This window comes from Mytilus edulis, chromosome 9, assembly GCF_963676685.1.
Source record: "Mytilus edulis chromosome 9, xbMytEdul2.2, whole genome shotgun sequence".
Taxonomy (NCBI): domain Eukaryota; kingdom Metazoa; phylum Mollusca; class Bivalvia; order Mytilida; family Mytilidae; genus Mytilus; species Mytilus edulis.
The window spans coordinates 8,285,387-8,303,371 of NC_092352.1; the positions used below are offsets into that span (position 1 = coordinate 8,285,387).

At 30.5% G+C, this 17,985-nt stretch overlaps 1 protein-coding gene across 1 annotated transcript in view; it reads right to left on the reverse strand.

Annotated features, from left to right (window-relative positions):
• Positions 1-5,202: 5,202 nt before the first annotated feature.
• The window catches only part of LOC139487571 (ribosome biogenesis protein BMS1 homolog), a 41,477-nt gene continuing 28,694 nt past the window's right edge, over positions 5,203-17,985 (reverse strand). Inside the window, exons 17-25 of the mRNA XM_071272459.1 lie at positions 17,161-17,324; positions 16,279-16,467; positions 15,795-15,975; positions 8,575-8,633; positions 8,076-8,198; positions 7,385-7,532; positions 6,791-6,966; positions 5,912-6,064; positions 5,203-5,464 (exon numbers count right to left, since the gene is read on the reverse strand). Coding sequence (XP_071128560.1) covers positions 5,249-5,464; positions 5,912-6,064; positions 6,791-6,966; positions 7,385-7,532; positions 8,076-8,198; positions 8,575-8,633; positions 15,795-15,975; positions 16,279-16,467; positions 17,161-17,324 — 1,409 coding nt within the window. The 3' untranslated portion in view covers positions 5,203-5,248. The remainder of the gene's footprint in view (positions 5,465-5,911; positions 6,065-6,790; positions 6,967-7,384; positions 7,533-8,075; positions 8,199-8,574; positions 8,634-15,794; positions 15,976-16,278; positions 16,468-17,160; positions 17,325-17,985) is intronic.

Consider the following 17,985-nt stretch of genomic DNA (forward strand, 5'->3'; position numbering starts at 1 on the left):
GTCATACTAGATACTGGTAGAAAGTAAGCTTTAAAAGGCTCAGACATGATAAAATGTAAAACAATTCAAATTGCATACCAACAGCCTGATAAGTGTAAAAACAAAGACAGAAAACAACAAACTATACTGAATTATATGTCCTTAATTTGGGACAGACACAGAATGTGGTGGAGTTTAACATGATTACAAGGCTTCAATCCTTCTCTCTCATGGGACAGTGGTGTTACAGAACCTATAACCAGATGCTCTGCAGGGCACAGCTTTATACGAAGTCAAACCCTGAACAATTGGGGCAAGTATGGACAACATACAAGCTTGATACTGCTCTGAATTTGGATTGTGATTAAATGGTTGACACAGCATAGGTTTCTGACACAGAATAAATGTGGTCTAATGAACTTAAAAATATTAAATTTACCTACAATGTATGGTCCAATATCCAAAATCTAAATACATGGCCATGGATTGATTCAGCATATCAAAGAATCCCGAGAATTCAATTTTTGAAGAAATCAAACAAATTTTTATTTTGGACCCTTTGGACTATAATGTAGACCAATTTGAAAACGGTACCCAAAATTAAAAATCTAGGTACATGGCACAGGCACTTGTTTCTGTCAATATGGGATTTACTATCCATACCCAGTACAAAAAATTTTGGAACTCATGTGGACCAAAAACTTGATACACTGTAAGATTCAGCATAGTTAAGAACCCTAAGAATTTCAAGAATAAAACCCCATTGATATTGGTCAAGAAATAAGCAATTTATACAAAGTATTAGAAAAGTATTGTTTTTGGTCCCTAATTCCTAAACAGTTTTGGCCATAACCCCAAAAATCTATCCTTACCTTTCTTTTTGGAATGGAACCTTGTTGTACAATTTCAGAAAGATGCTTATGCTTACACACTAGTTATTGTCTAGAAACTAGAAAAATACTGATTTTGACCCCTTTTGGGGCCCTTGTTCCTGAGACCAAAACCCCCAAAATCAATCCCAACCTTCCTATAGTGGTTATAAACTTTGTGTTAAAATTTTATTGATTTCTATGTACTCATATTAAAGTTATTATCAGGAAATCATATGCTTTGGATGACGCTGTCGACGATGTGATACCAATATACGACCAAGTTTTTTTTTAAATTTTTGCGATCGTATAAAAATCTGCTGAAAAGGGGTTGTCTCATTAAATAGTTATTTAAGCACAAGATAACCAGATGCTCCGCAGGGCGTAGCTTTATACGACCGCAGAGGTTGAACCCTGAACGGTTGGGGCAAGTATGGACACAACATTCAAGCTGGATTAAGCTCTAAATTTGGATTGTGATTAAATAGTTGACACAGCATAGGTTTCTGACACAGAATGAATGTGTTCTAATGAACTTAAAATTTTTGTTTTCTCTTAGAGCAATTCACTATGCTGTTGAATATTAATCCTCTCAAAAAAATGTTTGAAGAAATTTTCTTTTTTATTTATGAAATTTCAAATGAGAAAAATTGAACCCAATTTTTTTAATCACATCCCCCTTTCCCTTATTCCAAAACTAATCTCAATTAAAATTTCTAATGGAGTTTGCAACAATAACTACTCATTTTTAAATACATCATAAAATATTAAGATGTAAAAAACTGCTTGTTATCACTGAATGGTAAAGATTATTTTAATTTATCAGTTGGTAGTAAAAAGTGAATATACATAACAAAGATTTAAGTTGATTCTGGACAAAGAAAGATAACTCCAATTAAAAAAAAATCTTGCTATTGCACAATATTTTGCAATTAAATATTTCTTGCTTACTATTCTGGACAAAGAAAGATAACTCTAATTAAAAAAAAATTTGCTATTTCACAATATTGTGCAATTAGATATTTCTTGCCATTGCGCAATACTGTGCAATTGAAAAGACTTGCTATTGCACAATACTTAATATAATAATTTTAGATCCTGAATTGGACCAACTTGAAAACTGGGCCCATAATAAAAAATCTAAGTACATTTTTGGATTCAGCATATCAAAGAACCCCAAGATTTCAATTTTGTTAAAATCAGACTAAGTTTAATTTTGGACCCTTTGGACTTTAGTGTAGACCAATTTGAAAACAGGACCAAAAATGAAGAATCTACATACACAGTTAGATTTGGTATATCAAAGAACCCCATTTATTCAATTTTTGATGAAATCAAACAAAGTTTAATTTTGGACCCCAATTTGGACCAACTTGAAAACTGGGCCAATAATCAAGAATCTACATACACAGTTAGATTTGGTATATCAAAGAACCCCATTTATTCAATTTTTGATGAAATCAAACAAAGTTTAATTTTGGACCCTTTGGACCTTAATGTAGACCAATTTGAAAACGGGACCAAAAGTTAAGAATCTACATACACAGTCATGACAGTTAGATTCGGCATATCAAAGAACCCCAATTATTCAATTTTGATGAAATCAAACAAAGTTTAATTTTGGACCCTTTGGGCCCCTTATTCTGTTGGGACCAAAACTCCCAAAATCAATACCAACCTTCCTTTTATGGTCATAAACCTTGTGTTTAAATTTCATAGATTTCTATTTACTTATACTAACGTTATGGTGCGAAAACCAAGAAAAATGCTTATTTGGGTCCCTTTTTGGCCCCTAATTCCTAAACTATTGGGACCTAAACTCCCAAAATCAATACTAACCTTCCTTTTGTAGTCATTAACATTGTGTTTAAATTTCATTGATTTCTATTTACTTAAACTAAAGTTATTGTGCGAAAACCAAGAATAATGCTTATTTGGGCCCTTTTTTGGCCCCTAATTCCTAAACTGTTGAAACCAAAACTCCCAAAATCAATCCCAACCGTTCTTTTGTGGTCATAAACCTTGTGTCAAAATTTCATAGATTTCTATTAACTAAAACTAAAGTTATAGTGCGAAAACCAAGAAAATGCTTATTTGGGCCCTTTTTGGCCCCTAATTCCTAAAATGTTGGGACCAAAACTCCAAAAATCAATACCAACCTTCCTTTTGTGGTCATAAACCTTGTGTTAAAATTTCATAGATTTCCATTCACTTTTACTAAAGTTAGAGTGCGAAAACTAAAAGTATTCGGACGACGACGAAGACGACGACGACGACGCCGACGTGATAGCAATATACGACGAAAAAATTTTCAAATTTTGCGGTCGTATAAAAACTAAAGACACAAAGCACCAATCTTAAGAATACTCTTATTTAATATCTGTCAACAAAACCTGTGAGGTCATGGCAACTGCATTCAATTCCAATATTGATTGATTATGTCAATTTATCTGCCAAGGATCCTGGTTCTCTGGGCACACCAACAATCAATTAATCAAATAGCAATGGTATTTTATCAGGACAACATTGTTAGATGGTGCAATAACAATTGTGTCCAGATTGGGCAAGTGACTGGAAAATAATTTTTATGCAGATCTTTTGTGTAGGAATATGGTAACATATATATTGATAATTCAAGTTAGAGACTGGGCATTCTTTTTGTCATACTGGAAGCAGTCATCAATTTTTTTTTCTCATAATGCTTGACGAAATTTTTTATTTGGTGTTTAATGAAGACCTATAGAAAAAGTTGGTGTTTCAATTTGGTACCCTGATTTTTTTTTTAGGATTTAGGGAAATTTATTCAGCTTATGTTCTACAAATTATCAACTTGCAGTTCGAGAGTTGATTGTGTGTCGTTTCTGTTGACCAGATTTTACTGTATTTAAGTAGGAATTTTATTAAAGGTGATCAACATTTTTCGATTGAAACCCTAATTCAACAATTTCCCCCCAGTAGCAGTATCCTGCTTTTCAAGACATCTATTTAACTATAATATTCAAAATCCTTGATACACATGAAGTATTTTCGGAGGAGGTTCAGCTAATAGCTATCATTTTACAAATTCTGCATACATTTATGGAGCACCTTAGATGATCTTTATGTTTTATTGAGGGTGGTCAATCTTGCTTTCTGTGTAGTGTGCTGTTTAATGTTGGAAACCAATTTCTTTTCTATTAGTGAAGGCTATGTTGGTCTTTTACCAGTATGGAGCTCTAGCAGCAATCTTCTGGAAATCAGTCCTACGCAATCCCTTGTCCTAGCTATTTATGGTACCATCATATTTAAAATTATTCTAAAAAAGTTTTGTCATATCTATTACCTGATGCCGCCTTCTTTACTTACGATTAATATTATGCTGATAGTCCTAAATATAAACCTTTAAACTTAAAATAAGGTCAAGGTCATATCAACCTAACGAGAAATACATGTACACCTTACAATCATTCAATACACTAAATATAGTTGACCTATTGCTTATCATGCTTATAGTTTCTAAGAAACAGACTTAACCAAAAAAAAAACATTGACCAATGAACCATGAAAATGAGCTCAAGATCAAATGAACCATGCCAGACAGACAAATACAGCTTACAATCCTTCAATATAAAAAATATAGTTGACCTATTAATTATAGTTTAAGAAAGATAGACCAAAACGCAAAAACTTAACACTGAGCAATGAACCGTGAAAATGAGGTCAAGGTCAAATAAAACCTGTAAGATTTACATGTACATCATAAAATATTGCCATGCACCAGATATAGTTGCCCTATTGCATATAGTCTTAGAAAAAGAGACCAAAACTCAAAAACTTAACTATAACAACTAAACCATGAAAAAGAGATCAAGGTCAGCTGACACCTGCCAGCTGGACATGCACACCTTACAATCCTTCCATACACCAAATATAGTACACCTTTTGTTTATAGTATCTGAGATTTGGACTTGACCACCAAAACTTAACCTTGTTCATGGAATTCTAAATGTCTTGTGTCCTATTTTATAATGAAAAGGATTCTGCCAAAATGCTTATCAAGAATTAACAATTAATCCTCAATTAAATGTACAAACAACACTGCACATAGCTGTGGTAATGAGGTGTGTACTGAGATAACAAAAGGACCTTCGTTTTGGGGAAAGTTGACCCAGAAAAAGCGAAAAAGATCACTTAATGTCAAATTTCTTACTGTATGATTTTATTGAAATAGTCACATGTTTATTCATACAAATGTCTGATTATTTTACCACTGAATTACATCTTATTTGTAATTTTCCACTGTCATCAGTTCCTTAAATATTTTAAGATCTAAGTATGCATCACATCTTCAAATTACAAAACATAACTATCTTGATTGGTTGATGTTGGAGAATTTATTTGAATATGACCAGCTATATATTTCAATCTTTAGTATTAATAAATTTTTGTTTTTTCTTTTCTAATTGTCCAAGTGCACGGTATATATTTTTCTTTGTTTCTTTGTGTTTCTTTACTCTCCTAACATCAATCTTCGCCATCTTTTTCTCATGTTCTGCTGCTCTGTCTCTCATTTTAAACCTCTCTGTCTTACGTTTATGTTCATGTAATGTCTTTAACATTTTCATTACTTTGGCAACCTGTATAAAAGTATAAAAAGATTCTGTACATTTCAATAAAAGATACAACAAATAGTAAAGGATTTCAAAAGCATGTACTGTCTGCTAGTGACTGTGAAAGTACATTATGATATAATTTTCCATTAAAGTCATTGTAAATATGTTTGTAGTAATAGTTATCTTTGAAATAAGGATGATTTTTCATTTCTAACTGATGTCTGTACTTTTTTGTTCATTTTCCATGTTAACAGATAAAAAAAACACACTATATGTAACATAGCAAACATCTTTATAATTAAATTAAAAAAAGACTGTATTTATAAGAACTCATTCATGTTTACAGAATATGTTTTCCTAAAAAAAATCACAGAATAAGTTGTATGGGATGTACAACTTATACTGCTGTGTTTGATTTTAAAAGAGCGTAAATTAAGTACTGTATCAACTTTGTCTTTCTTCTATTCATACCTTAGCTTCATGTGGTTCCCTGATAACAGCCACTCTCTTGAGAGGATCTTTGGTCTCCTGTATTATTTTGGGTGTGTCCCTGAATGGTAACATTTTCTGTAGTTCTTTAGGTATGGTCAATGGTGTCATGTGTCGGATCTTTCTCTCAACAGGCTGAAAAGATAAGAACATGTACATAATTTTTAAGAAGATATTGGTAATGGTGATTATTATTTTTTTTTTAAATAGGGTGATATACTGTTAACAACTTATTTTTGTGACTATCACAGGTTAGAAAATTAATGCAAATATATAACACTAAAGTCTTTTTTTATTTACATACATCAAATTTGAAAATCGTGAACTAAAATTACTGTGAAGTGGTCTAGAAAGGGCTAAAAGCTAAAAGAAGAATTCAGAAAATAAGTTGGTTTTCAATAATCTCCATGGTCACAATCCTAATATCATTGTTTTAGCATTAGTGGTTGCCCTCAAACTGACCTAATGAGAAACTTTAACATTTAAATTAGACAAAAGTTTCAAGTCAACAGACCATGAATAATTTCCATGGAAATAGGATGTTACAATGCTACTTCACCTGTATACCTAATAGCATTGACTTCACAATAGGGGTTCCTTTTAAACTGATCTAATCACAAACTTTAACACAATTGTAAACCCCTCATATAGCATATTTTGATGTATTCCTGTTTCCTATCAGTTTATTAGAAGTCTGTAAAACTAACAACTTTGTGCTAAATGTTCACTTTAAAAAAAAACCACCTGGGTCTACAAAGAAGATACAGCTAACATTTCAGGAAAATGTTTGAATACTTTAATACCAGTAGGAATACCATGTTTATGCAATATTCATTGTGCTTTATATGAAGTAAACAGTACCTTGTATTTAGAATCTGGATTTAAAGGAGCAGTCATTCCTTTCTCCCTCCGCAGCTGACCAATTGTTTTCATTCCTATCCATTTCATCTTCTCTGACTTTGGTAACAGTAGTGATGTGACTGGATTATAAAACTCTGGGATCTGTACTGGGTACCAGGTTCTCAAGAAAATAATATCTGTAAAAATAAAATATTTAGTTTAAACTAAATTTGATTCTTCATTTTGTTTTGATACTCATGTATTAATGTGGATTCATTTATTTTCGTCGGTACCAATTTTAATGGATTAAGAAAAAAATGTATTTTCGTGGATATTTGATTTCGTGGTTTTGTCAATCTCTGCATACAAAGCATATAGAAAATTTGTAATTCGTTGAACATTTAAATTTGTGGTACACATGTACCCACGAAACCCCCGAAAATTAGTATTCCAAACAAGAATAATAAATTCAGAGTAATAGCTATTTACACTAGTTGCTTAATTGTCCATGATTTACTATTTTGCTAATTTTATTCCAGATCCTACTTAAAGCGATAGGAGTAATGATATACTGTATTCAATGTGTTTTATTTTAAACATTTACACAATACCTACCACTTAATAGAATTTTATCTTCAAACGTAGCTCTGAAAGAGCCCTCTGGATTTTTTGCTGCCTTTTTGATCATCCCACGGATACCACTGACTGATTGTAACTTAGCACCTTCAAACTTGGTCACTTCTAAAGCTGTGTTAAACATCCCCTACAAAAATAACATTATAAGTTCATTTCTACCTGAAATCATGTCATCACTAAAGCGTGCTTTGTATATTTACTACTATTACACATTTGCAAATTTAACAAAACTGCCTTTGGAAAAATATTTAAATAGAGCTGCTTTGTAAAACCAATCTGTCTAAGCTCATCTATAAACACAAAAACAAAATGATGATAGCAGTATGTTAACTTTTTACTGTCACTATATATGTAATTATATCATTTTGTCATGCTAGTAGTAAAATGTAATCAAATTACAATAAAAGGAATCCCCCTTCCAAAAAGAAAAAAAAAAAGAAAGTTTGAAGTAATCTCTCACTTCTTTTGTTTAAAATTTCAAAAGAACAAGTCCACCTTTTGTGTGTTTTTTGTTGCTGAAAGGAGAAAGTTTTGGGGGCGAAACAATCTAAAACATACTTCAAGTCAATTATCTATCGAAGCAGATGTTGATTAGCATCCGGCCCAAATTATATTTTACCTGTATTGAAGCCATCTTTTCTATCTTAGTTGGTGTTCCCCATTAACTTACCTGTATAAATGCTGTCTTTTTATAGATTTTGTTTGGTGTCCCTGTCAATTTTAACTTCTTCACAATTTGTTTTGACTTGTCCAGTTCTAACACCACTCCAGTAGCTGCTACCCTAAACCCTGACTAAAATATTGAAACTTTCTATGATCAGTGTGTAAAAATTATGTATAAAACAAGAGGCCCCACGTAATCTACATCACTCATGTTTTGAACACATATACATGTATACTGTCAGTGTGGATAAATTTATCTAGTATGTGGATTCCTTTTTCAAGTGGACATAAGGGAAAATTTGTTTTCTTGGTTTTAACAAATTTAGCATACAAGCCAAAATAAAACTTGAGCGTGGAAATATGATATAATTTTAAAAAGTGTCTTATATTTTTGGTATTCCCATTTACTTATGGGTAATTAAAGATTCTTTTTAGGTAAACTATAAAACAAGAACAAGAACAAAATCTTGCAATTCAAATTAATAAATCCTGTACTTTATACTTACTGTAAGTTCAGCTACACTTTCTACAGCTAGTAATCCTGTATTCTGTGGAGTTATAGGACCTAAATGATTTAATAAATAACAAATATATTAGGGACATAGGGAAAAGTAAAGAACTGTGACAAGTATCAGGGTGAAAATTAGATAGGAAAGAATCATATTCAATTTCTGTTCAAGTTATTCAAGATTCAAGATTCAAAGTTTGATTATCCTCAGACACAACAGTGTACAAGAGGTAGAATTGTATCGTTTATCCTATTTGACCCGAATTGTTTCTACAATATATATTTTTTTTTTTTTTTTTTTTTTTTTTTTTCCAACATAAATAAATATTTATTTCAAATATTGGCTTGTTACAATATCATTCAGGAGTCCAAGCTCCTCCTGATTTTCCCTGTTACAATCCACTAATCACTCAGGGTAGTGATTAGTTGCAAAATACGTTATTATCCTAAATTTGTTTACATTCTCCATTTCACTTTTTCAAATAAAAGTATGCACACACATTATGTGAATAAGACACGCATAATAAACAGATATATCCATTCAAATAGTCATTGTAAGGCTGTAACAAATCACACGTGGATGTTGATTATTTCAGTGTCAATTTTATTGTCTATTGATTTTTACAAAACAAGGTCAAATCAGGCCGGTAAATTAAATGCCGTATTCACAGGTAGCGTGTTTTATTTGCTACCTGTAATTTTAGGTAGCTTGATGAATTGTACTTTTTATGTTTATAGAAGTAGAGTGATATGCATTGTTGATTTCTATATGATTGTTATAAACATGTGTTTTAATTGTAATGTTTGCAGGCATAGACAGTTTTGTGAGGAAGTAATAAAATTATATGAAGCTATACTTTGAAATGGCATCTAAATTTCTAATAAACTTAAGTAGTTTAAATGTAAATGGTACTAAAAATAAAGCTAAAAGAGACAGAGTAATTGAATGGATTAAATGTCAAAATACTTCTATCTGTTTTCTACAAGAAACTCATTTTAATGAAAACATAGAAACAGAAATAAGAAACAATTCAGATTTTGATATATTTTGCAGTCACGGTACGACCTCTAGTAGAGGTGTGGCTATTCTCATTAAAAAGTCACTGAATTATAAGTTGATAAATAAACATAACGACGTAGATGGACGATTAATTCTTTTAACTGTAGAAATTGATGAAAGCGTTTTTACACTAATGTGTATATATGCACCTAATTGTAAAAGTAATAGAAATATATTTTTCAAAAAAGTAAATAATACATTAAAAGAACAAGGGATAGGAATTACGATAATGGGGGGAGATTTCAATGATACGATGAAAGCGATAGACAGGAAAAATGCTCGTTCAGAGGTAAAAAAATGTCCAATCAGAAAATAGTTTAAAATCTTTAATAAAAACAAATAATTTAACAGACCTTTGGAGATATTCAAATAAAAATAAACAACAATATACTTGGCGAAGAAAAGATAAATCACAGGCAAGTAGGATTGATATGATTCTGATAGGTTCAGATTTCATACCACTAGTAGAATGTTGTAAAATTAAACCTGCAGTTATTGATTCTACGGATCATCAAAGTGTTTTTATGAAGTTTAGAACAGGTGCATCAGAAAAGGGTAGGGGGTACTGGAAAATAAATAATTCTATATTAGAAGATAATGACTACATACAATTAGTTAATCAAGAAATGGAAAACTGCTTTATGGGTAATCGTAATTTAAAAAACCTTGGTTTAGCATGGGATATATTTAAAATAAAGATAAGGGAGGCAACTATAGCTTATTGTAAATCTAAAGCAAAATTTACAAGAGAAAACTTACGAACTCTTGAAAAAAAATTAGAAATAAAATTGAAAATAAGAGATGAACAAGAATTTGAGAATAACGTTTTAGATAAAGATATTGAAGAACTTGAAAATAATATTGCCAAAATTTATGAACAAAAGGCTAAAGGTGCTCAAATAAGATCACGAGAGAAATGGGTTGAATTTGGGGAAAAAAATAACTCGTACTTTTTAGGTTTAAAAAAACAGAGACAGGTAAAAAAGTCAATCAATAAATTAAAAGGGGAAAATGGTGAGATTTTAACGGATCAAAGTGATATACTTAGTAATATTAGAGAATACTATAAAAAGTTATACTCGACGCAAAGCCCTGATAAAACATTAAGCGACAAATATATATTTGAGACAAAACTCGATAAAGAAATGGATAAAAATGATAAATCAATTTGCGATGGGGATATTACAGTAGAAGAATGCTCAGATGCTATTTATAAAATGAAACTTAATAAATCCCCTGGATTAGACGGTTCAACCGTTGAATTTTATAGAAAATTTTGGGATAACTTAAAGTTCATAGTAGTAAACATTCTTAATATTGGATACAAAGATCAAACACTTACATATTCACAGCGTACAAGTGTATTAACGCTTTTATTTAAAAAAGGTGATCCATTGTCACTAGATAATTACCGTCCTATTTCTCTTTTGAATATTGACATGAAACTTCTATCGTACGCTCTAGCACAACGATTGAAAAAAATCTTACCAAAACTGATTAAAGAAGATCAGACTGGATATGTTAAAAATAGATTTATTGGTTTTAATCTTAGACAGATACAAGATATTATAGATTTTACTGATTTATACAAAATTGAGGGGGCTATAGTCTTTGTTGATTTTTCTAAAGCGTTTGACTCTCTAGAATGGAATTTTATGTTTTCAGTTTTAAAACATTTTGGATTTAATGAATCTTTTATAAGATGGGTTAAGACTTTATATAGCGATATTCAAACATGTGTAATGAATAATGGTTGGATATCTGAGGTCTTTAAAAACACAAGAGGTATACGTCAAGGGTGTCCTTTATCTGCATTATTATTTGTTTTATCTGTGGAAATTATGGCTTCAAGATTAAGAAGCAATACTGATTTTAAAGGTATCAGAGTCAAATTAGATTGCAAAAATCATACTATAAAAATTTCGCAACTGGCAGATGATACTTCTTTATTTTGTTGTTCTAAATATGATGTTCAAGTAGCTATGAATGAAATTGAAATTTTTGGTTCTTATTCAGGGCTGAAATTAAACAGAAACAAAACAGAGGGGTTATGGGTAGGAAAACTTAAATCTTGTAAAGACAAAATTGAGGGAATCAACTGGAGCAATGGACCAGTTAAAACTCTTGGCATTTACTTTGGGCATTGTACAGAGGAATGTGATAAACTAAATTGGGAAAATAAGATTGAAAAGATGAATAAATTATTTTATTCTTGGCAAAAAAGAAATCTTACTATTTTTGGAAAAATTTTGATAATTAAACATTAATTGTGCCCATTTTTACTTTTGTGGGATATGCTTGCAGAGTTCCAGAGAAATTTTTAAAAGAAATAGAAAAAAGTTGTTTTAAATTTATTTGGGATAATAAACCAGATAAAGTAAAAAGAAATTCAATTATTGGTCCATATGAAAAGGGAGGTTTGAATATGATAGATATCAGAAGTTATTTCACTGCTTTAAAAGCTATTTGGGTAACCAGGTGCTCCGCAGGGCGCAGCTTTATACGACCGCAGAGGTCGAACCCTGAACAGTTGGGGCAAGTATGGACAAAACATTCAAGCATGATACAGCTCTGAATTTGGATTGTGATCAAATTTTTGACATTACATGTTTTTTTTTTACACAAAACAAATGCCAAGATTTTACAAATCAATTAAAGATTTCTTCTTCAAACTTTTTGAGCAAATCACTATGCTGTTGAATATTAATCCTCTCAAAAAAATGTTTGAAGAAATTTTCTTTTTATTTATGAAATCTGAAATGAGAAAAATTTAACCCCCCCCCCCCTTTTTTTTCACATCCCCGTTTCCCTTTTTCAAAACTGATATCAATTCAAATTTCTACTTGAGTTTGCAACAATAACTACTCATTTAAATACATCATAAAATATTAAGATGTAAAAAAACTGCTTGTTATCACTGAATGGTAAAGATTATTTAAATTTATCAGTTGGTAGTAAAAAGTGTATATACATTGTATATTGTATATAACAAAGATTTAAGTTGATTCTGGACAAAGAAAGATAACTCCAATTAAAAAAAATTCTTGCTATTGCACAAATAGGATATTTCTTGCTTACTATTCTGGACAAAGAAAGATAACTCTAATTAAAAAAAAATTTGCTATTTCACAATATTGTGCAATTAGATATTTCTTGCCATTGCACAATACTGTGCAATTGAAAAGACTTGCTATTGCACAATACTTAATATAATAATTTTAGATCCTGATTTGGACCAACTTGAAAACTGGGCCCATAATCAAAAATCTAAGTACATGTTTAGATTCAGCATATCAAAGATGCCCAAGAATTCAATTTTTGTTAAAATCAAACTTAGTTTAATTTTGGACCCTTTGGACTTTAATGTAGAATTTGAAATTTGAAAACAGGACCAAAAATGAAGAATCTACATACACAGTTAGATTTGGCATATCAAAGAACCCCAAGGATTCAATTTTTGATGAAATCAAACAAAGTTTAATTTTGGACCCTTTGGACCTTAATGTAGACCAATTTGAAAACTGGACCAAAAAAACTTCAATAATCAAGAATCTAAGTACATTTTTAGATTCAACATATCAAAGAACCCAACCGATTCATTTTTTGTCAAAATCAAACTAAGTTTAATTTTGGACCCTTTGGACCTTAATGTAGACCAATTTGAAAACGGGACCAAAAGTTGAGAATCTACATATACAGTTAGATTCGGCATATCAAAGAACCCCAATTATTCAATTTTGATGAAATCAAACAAAGTTTAATTTTGGACCCTTTGGGCCCCTTTTTCCTAAACTGTTGGGACCAAAACTCCCAAAATCAATACCAACCTTCCTTTTATGGTCATAAGCCTTGTGTTTAAATTTCATAGATTTCTATTTACTTATACTAACATTATAGTGCGAAAACCAAGAAAAATGCTTATTTGGGTCCCTTTTTGGCCCCTAATTCCTAATCTGTTGGGTCCTAAACTCCCAAAATAAATACCAACCTTCCTTTTGTGGTCATAAACATTGTGTTTAAATTTCATAGATTTCCATTTACTTAACCTAAGGTTATTGTGCAAAAACCAAGAAAAATGCTTATTTGGGCCCTTTATTGGCCCCTTATTCCTAAACTATTGAAACCAAAACTCCCAAAATCAATCCCAATCTTTCTTTTGTGGTCATAAACCTTGTGTCAAAATTTCATAGATTTCTATTAACTTAAACTAAAGTTATGGTGCGAAAACCAAGAAAATGCTTATTTGGGCCCTTTTTGGCCCCTTATTCCTAAAATGTTGGGACCAAAACTCCCAAAATCAATACCAACCTTCCTTTTATGGTCATAAACCTTGTGTTAAAATTTCATAGATTTCTATTCACTTTTACTAAAGTTAGAGTGCGAAAACTAAAAGTATTCGGACGGCGGACGACGACGACGACGACGACGACGACGACGACGACGCAGACGCCAACGTGATAGCAATATACGACGAAAATTTTTTCAAAATTTGCGGTCGTATAAAAAGATTAGTAAATGATTGTGAAGGAGGTTGGACAATTATACCTCAACACTATTTTTATAATTTTGGGTCAAACTGGTTAGTGTTTCAAACAAACAGTGGGGATAAGACAGACGAAAGCATTGAAAAGATCCCAGATTTTTATAAAGATATTATAAAATGTTGGAAATTAACTGGTGGAGGTCTAACAAAAAAACCAGAAACATTTACAGATATAAGAAAGCAAATATTATGGAACAATAAATTTATTAAATTTGAAAATAAAGCTATATTTTTAAAATATTGGATTAAAAGCGATCTTATTTATGTAAATGATATCATAGATGAAAAAGGTTGTATTTCTCAAGACATAATTTTAAATAAACTAAAAAATAAATCAAACTGGATGGCTGAAATTAATTTAGTAAAGAAATCTATACCAAAAGACTGGGCAGCAATTTTAAAATCGGAAAATTCTATAAAAAGTATTGTTAATATAAATAGAAACCAATTTATATTGGATGGTTTACCTATAAAATTAGAAGCATTAACAAATAAACTTTTATATAAGTCTCTGATAAATAAAAAAATTGAACCAGCTATTGGACCCAAAAAATGGCTGCGTATATTTGATATAGATGATGTGTTATATCAAAACTATCTATATAAATTTTTATTCAGATATTTAAAAGAAAATAAACTTAGAATTTTTAGATGGAAATTACTACAACATATTCTACCAACAAAGAAACTTTTATGCAGGTGGAAAATTGTAAACAATAGCTCTTGTAATTTTTGTACACAAGAAGAAGATTATGATCATTTCTTTATACTGTGTCCGTATTTAAAACTTTTTTGGAATAAAATAAATGAAGTTTTAAAGAACAGTAAAATAACTTTTAAGATAAAACTAAGACACTTAGTATTTGGATATAAAACTTCTGAAGAAGAATATTTTGACTTAAACTACTTTTTAACAATTGTGGGGTTTTCAATTTACAAAGCCTACTACATATCTGATCAAAAGACAAAAAATGTTAATGTTTTCTCAATTTTTCGCAATGAGTTCAATAGAAGAGTATGTTTGAAAATTAAAAGTAATGTTTTAGCAACTATTAGAAAACATATGAATAGTCATATTATGTGATTAAGTGATATTATCTAATATATATATGATGTAAAAAATGTAATATGTATTTACAATATATATTAATATGTATGTATGTAGAAGCAATTCGGGTCAAATAGGATAAACGATACTATAGTTCCGGCTTTTATAATAAATTTGTATGTGTATGTATTCATGGGCAATACAGGTATTTGAATTATACTTGAGCCAGCAATTCTTTGTCATAAACAGCAAATTCTAAAGAATATTGAGTTTTGTATTCCCAGGTAGTATGAATTTTGCAAATTCTAAGGGAAACCTGTTCACATAGTTTTATTTTTTCAACCCTGATTCAGTTTCACTTTGTGTGTAAAAGGTTGAGGTAATTCCAAAAATTGTTTTCAACAAGCCTACACTTTAAAATAAACCAACTATTTGAGGACCCAAAACTCTGATAGTCCTAATAGCAGTTCCCTAATTATAAAGAGACTATAAAAATAGTTTGAGCATTAATATATTGTCAATATATTGTTGCCTAAGAAATTGTTCAATCAAGGGGGAATAACTCACCATAGAAAGTAGCATTACAATGAAGATGTTCTGGTGTATATTTTAACAATCTGTTTCTCATGTTGTGATCCTGTATAGAGTACATTGGCATAGTCTGAAATCTTCTCCACCCAAGGGAGATAATCAATGGATTCTTTGTTTTTAATATCCTTTTGTGCCATCTGTGTTTCTTTATGCGACACTGTAATAAATTGATAACAGTTTATTGCAAGACAATTAAATTACATCACAGAAATACTTTTTTATGCATGTTTTCTTTCAAATTTATTTTAGTCTAATGGTTGTGCAGAAATCAAAATAAGTAGAGGATGAAATATGTTGATTTATTTAAATACTAAAATAATTTCATAGGGATTATTTCTCGGACTGGAACATCAGGATTGACAAAAAAAGATGTGAAATAAATCTTATTTAACTATTTATTGTCTCTGATGAAATTGTAAATATTTCCAAACATTGAATTTAAACTTGGCATGATACAAACCTGTACTAATCCAACATTTTCTTCCAAGTTGGACAACCCTCCAAGTATAACAGGATAGGTAGCATCAAAATTAGTGACAAATTCACATGGTACGTCCTCTATCTCAACTCTAACATACATTCCTGGTCTATAACCCTCGTAGTTAACACGGACATCATCTTCCATAGCCTCAAACTCAGCTCGGTTTAACTAAAATATCAACAAAAAAAGGTTGCAAAGGGAAAACAAACAAAGAGATTCTTCATACACTGCAAAACTCTTAAATTATGAAATAAATTTTTCCAGCGAAATAATTCTAATTATGGAAATGCCCTTTGGACTCATTTTTATGTCTTTGTGTGTTTGAGTGACTGTTTCATTTACATTTACTGTATATTCTTTTTCCTCACATTGTAATAAATAAGTTACACTAATGCTATTCTATATACATATACATTAAAGATACTGATAAAAGATAGAAAAATAAGAATAAAAAGGTCATTTGTTGTGCCGAAATATCTGTTAACATGATTTGATTTCATCTTGTCTGTAGATTTTTAACTTTTATAATTGTTTTTTATCCTTGCTAAACTTTTTAATTTGCTGGGTTTTTTTTACTATCTCTAAAGATTTTTTTTCCTTTGATCTTTTTTGTGATAATAAACATATCATGCTAATTGCTTGAGATGGAAAATTATCGCTAGAAACTAAGGAGGCACATAGCGTTGCTAATGAAATTGACATGAAATTGACACGTTGTCATAGGTAAAATATCGATAAACAGATTATCATTGGACATCTCACCTCGAGTGCTTTTCTCGCTAATCTATAAATATAGATAAGGTAAAATTTCAACACATACCTATTCCTTGCTACCCATCAAAATAACAAAGACAACCTTACCTTGGCTTGTTGCTCTGTCTCAGCCTTCCAGGAATCATAGAACTCTGAATCATCTTTCATATCATACTGAGCGTTAAAGGCATCCTTTAATCTTTTCTTCTTTGCGTCTCTCCTTTCTATAGATGTCATTTCTGCTTTGGTTTTCTTCCTTTCCTCTTCGGGAGCTAAAATAAATAATTATCATATAGAAAGAAATGTTTAAAAACTAAATTATACAAATGAAACATTATTTCAGTATAAATTTTCAAAAATGATAAAAAATATTTCAAGCAATTACCAAAAAAATAAAGTCATAAGATACTTTCATTTATTCTGCCTTTCTTTTCCAATACAAATAATGTAATAGAAATTTCAGTGTGATTATTTTTTGTATCCTTTTCTTTTTTTCCTTTTTTTTATCTATAACACACTTATACTTTTAAATCTTTTATGCCAGTAAAATGGATATTGAGCAGATTTAAATAAAACATAAAGTCATTGTTTTCATTTTCAATGTTGGCAAAGGTTCTTGCATTAACATCATACCCTATTGTGTTTACTTTTAGTTTGTATCCTTGCATCAAATGTATTAATTCATTTCAGTAATTAACTGAATCCTAACTGAAGGCCATCAGTATCTTCAAAGTTAATCCTAGCTAAGACTGTTAAACAGTAACTGTTTGTCCACCCTCTTTTTATTTTTAATCCTGCACACTGAAAACATTAGTTTAGCCTAGAATCTATCCAATCCAAACTATAGGATATATTTTTGTTTAAATTATTGATTTCCCTTCTTGTGTCTTGTGATACCATAACAATGTCAGTATCTAGTCCTGTAAGTTCTCA